The sequence below is a fragment of the Anarrhichthys ocellatus genome, unplaced genomic scaffold (genome assembly GCF_004355925.1).
Source record: "Anarrhichthys ocellatus isolate YVR2014 unplaced genomic scaffold, GSC_Weel_1.0 scaffold5075, whole genome shotgun sequence".
Taxonomy (NCBI): Eukaryota; Metazoa; Chordata; class Actinopteri; order Perciformes; family Anarhichadidae; genus Anarrhichthys; species Anarrhichthys ocellatus.
The window spans coordinates 587-3568 of record NW_022285049.1 but is presented as its reverse complement, the minus strand read 5'-3'; the positions used below and the strand labels follow the sequence as shown (position 1 = coordinate 3568).

Below are 2982 nucleotides of genomic sequence, written 5' to 3'. Positions count from 1 at the left end.
GCGCCTTTCATTGGCAGCCCACTGCTCCCTATATACAGGGATGTATGGCTTATATTATATTATAGTATATTATATTATATTTTAACGTCTCATCTGAACATGTAAACTTTATTGCTGAGGATCATTTCATCAATAATTATTTTCACTTCTCTGATTCATAACTTCATAAACTGAAGATCTTATTTTAGTGAAAGTCCTTCATTCAACATGTCACTGAAGTAAAAGTACATGTACTTAAAGTCAATGCAGCCCAGTACATTTACTGAAGTACTAAACTCAAGTACTATGTGAGGTACTTCTCTTTAGTATTTTAATACTTCTCAGAGTACACATTGTACTTTTACTGCGATTCAGATTATTAATGAACTGATAAATAATGACGTATTATTATTGATTAACACAATAATATAGAATATTCTGCAGGAGTACTTTTACTACTTTAAGTATATCTTGATGATAATGCTTGTGTACTTTTACTTTGGTGGAATCGTAAGGGAACAGTGTGTGTTGTTCTGCATGAGGAGGAGGAGGAGCAGGTCACTGAACGCCTCCTTTGTGTCCTCCGGGCTCTGCAGCGAGGGGACGCAGCGATCCTCCCCGACAGCAGGCGGAGAATCCCGGCTTCATCAGCCACCGCGCCCCGCGGGAGGAGGAAGGAGAAGTTGAACATAGAGAGAGGGGGAGGGGGGGGGGCAGTAGTCTGGATCTCCAGACGCATAATTGTCTCTGACAGAACCGGGATCGATCTGATCCGCATTAATCCCGGATCATGGATCTTCGGTCACAGCTCAGATCCGCTGCCGACGTGTTGCATCACATCAGCGCGGAGAACTGCTACGAGCTGCTGACTAAAGCCAAGAGCGACGGCGCAGAGGGCGAGAAGGACCGGGTCTACGGCTACATGAGCGACCACTACCTGGAGGTGCTGCGGACCCCCGGGGTGTACGGCCGGCTGACGGCCGAGGAGAGGGAGCGCATCCTGGCGCGGAGGATGGAGGGGACGAAGGTGCTGGCGGTGGCCGAGAGCAGCGAGGGGAGCCGGGAGAGCAACCCGGGGGACTCCATCCACCGGCGGGTGTTGTCCCTCGACCCGGAGACCCGGAGGTGGGAGGTGCTAACCACGCTCCCGGAGGAGATCCCGGCCAGGGGCTCCGGGATGTGCACTCTGTACAACTACCTGTTCGTGGCGGGGGGGATCTCAGACCGGGACTTCTGCTCCAAAGCCTCGGACCGGGTCTCCAGCTCCAAAGCCTCGGATCGGGTCTTCTGCTTCAACCCGCGGACCGGCCTCTGGAGCCAGATCCGCCCGCTGACCCAGCCCCGCTGCCAGCTCAGACTGGTGTCAATGGACGGACACCTGTACGCGGTCGGAGGGGAGTGTCTTTTCACGGTGGAGCGCTACGACCCGCGAGCGAACCGGTGGACTCCGGTGGCCCCGCTGCCCAAAGGCTCCTTCGCCGTGGCGCACGAGGCGACGTCGTGCGGTGGCTCGCTGTTCGTGTCCGGCGGCTCGCTCTTCTACCGGCTGCTCCGGTACGACTCCCGCCGGGACGAGTGGGAGGAGTGTCCGTTCAACGAGAGCCGGCGGCGGTCCACCGACATGGTGGCGCTCCGCGGCCTCGTGTTCCGCTTCGACGTGGACCGGGAGCGCGCGGAGGTGAACGTGTACAAGTACAACACGGTGGTGAAGGTGTGGCACGGAGGCGCGTGCTTCGCGCTCCGCGACCCGCTACCGTTCCGCTGCGCGGTGCTCGGGGACCGGATCTACTGTGTGAACCGGAGCCAGACGCTGCAGTTTGAGGTCCGGGAGGACCGGGAGGACTTCCTGCCGGAGGTGCTGCCGCCCCCCGCAGAGACCAGGGGGGCCCTGGTGCCTTTCGTCCTGTCTCTGAACCGGGACCCCTGATCCGTATCGGTCTCTCTGGTCCCGGTCTCTCTGGACTCTCTGGTCCTGGTCTCAGACTTTAACTGTTGTGCCTTTTTCCCCACGTGGCTGTAGAAGCTGACAGGTTGCTGCTTTTTAATATTTAATCCAGTTTTGTGGTTCATAAGGGGAAAACATCACTGTGACGTCACTGATAGCTGATCATGAATCAAGTGACGTCATCGATGACATTGATAAAAATAAATATGATAAAAACAGCTGATGAAGATCACGTGCTGCGATAGAAAGCTCCAGACCCTGAACGCACCTTTAGTGGGACAAAGGGAACTCTCTCTGGAGCTTTCAGCCACAGCTCATGGTCTTCCTCCGCACAAGAAACTCAAATTATTGTTTGAATCTTTTTGTGAAACATTTGAATTAAATGTTTGAATTTATGTCTTAAAACGTAATTTTGACTCAAACTGTTTCCAGACATAAAACACACGAAGAAGAAGAATGTCATGTTGTGAGAGTTCAAATAAAGAAAACTTTATTCATCTTAAAATGTTTCCTTTACTGAACGTTTGGGATTAAAGGGACTGAACCAATGAGAACGCAGCATGTCACATGACCAGATGATGCTTCCAGCTGAAAGACATGCAAGGCATTCTGGGAAGTTTCTTTTTAATATTTAGCAGTTTTTCCACCATTAATAATCAGGAATGATGTAAAAGAGACTTTAAACAGGAAAGTATTCAGATTTACTTCATTATAAATACAATGTAAGTATTACCTGCAAAATGTACTTCAATCATAAAGTACAATAGTTATTATGTTATTATTATAAATATGTGTTCAATAAATAATAATATTTCATGTTTTATAAGATTGTTTTCTTTGGTGTAAAATGAATTATTAATATTTGTTTATTAGGAGAATCAAAGAGGTCATAATGTAGATTTAATTTTGACAAAGAAGTTTAAAATATTCCAAAATAAAGTTGAAGTTTTATAATGAACAAAAAGTTAAATAAAAGTATTAATATTTAATGATGAATTCATAAACAAGAAAACCTTCCAGAGATTTATATTAAAGTTCAAGAAGTTCGAAATTAAACT

The 2982-nt window shown here is 48.2% G+C and overlaps 1 protein-coding gene across 1 annotated transcript; it reads left to right on the top strand.

Moving 5' to 3' along the window:
• Positions 1–697: 697 nt before the first annotated feature.
• LOC116379743 (kelch repeat and BTB domain-containing protein 11-like) lies at positions 698–2403 on the top strand. The gene has a single exon (XM_031841713.1). The coding sequence runs from the start codon at positions 770–772 to the stop codon at positions 1904–1906; it is 1137 nt and encodes a 378-aa protein (XP_031697573.1). The 5' UTR covers positions 698–769; the 3' UTR covers positions 1907–2403.
• The last annotated feature ends 579 nt before the right edge of the window (positions 2404–2982 follow it).

Coding starts and splice junctions, on each gene's coding strand:
- LOC116379743 (XM_031841713.1), top strand. CDS start 770: ATGGATCTTCGGTCACAGCTCAGATCCGCTGCCGACGTGTTGCATCAC.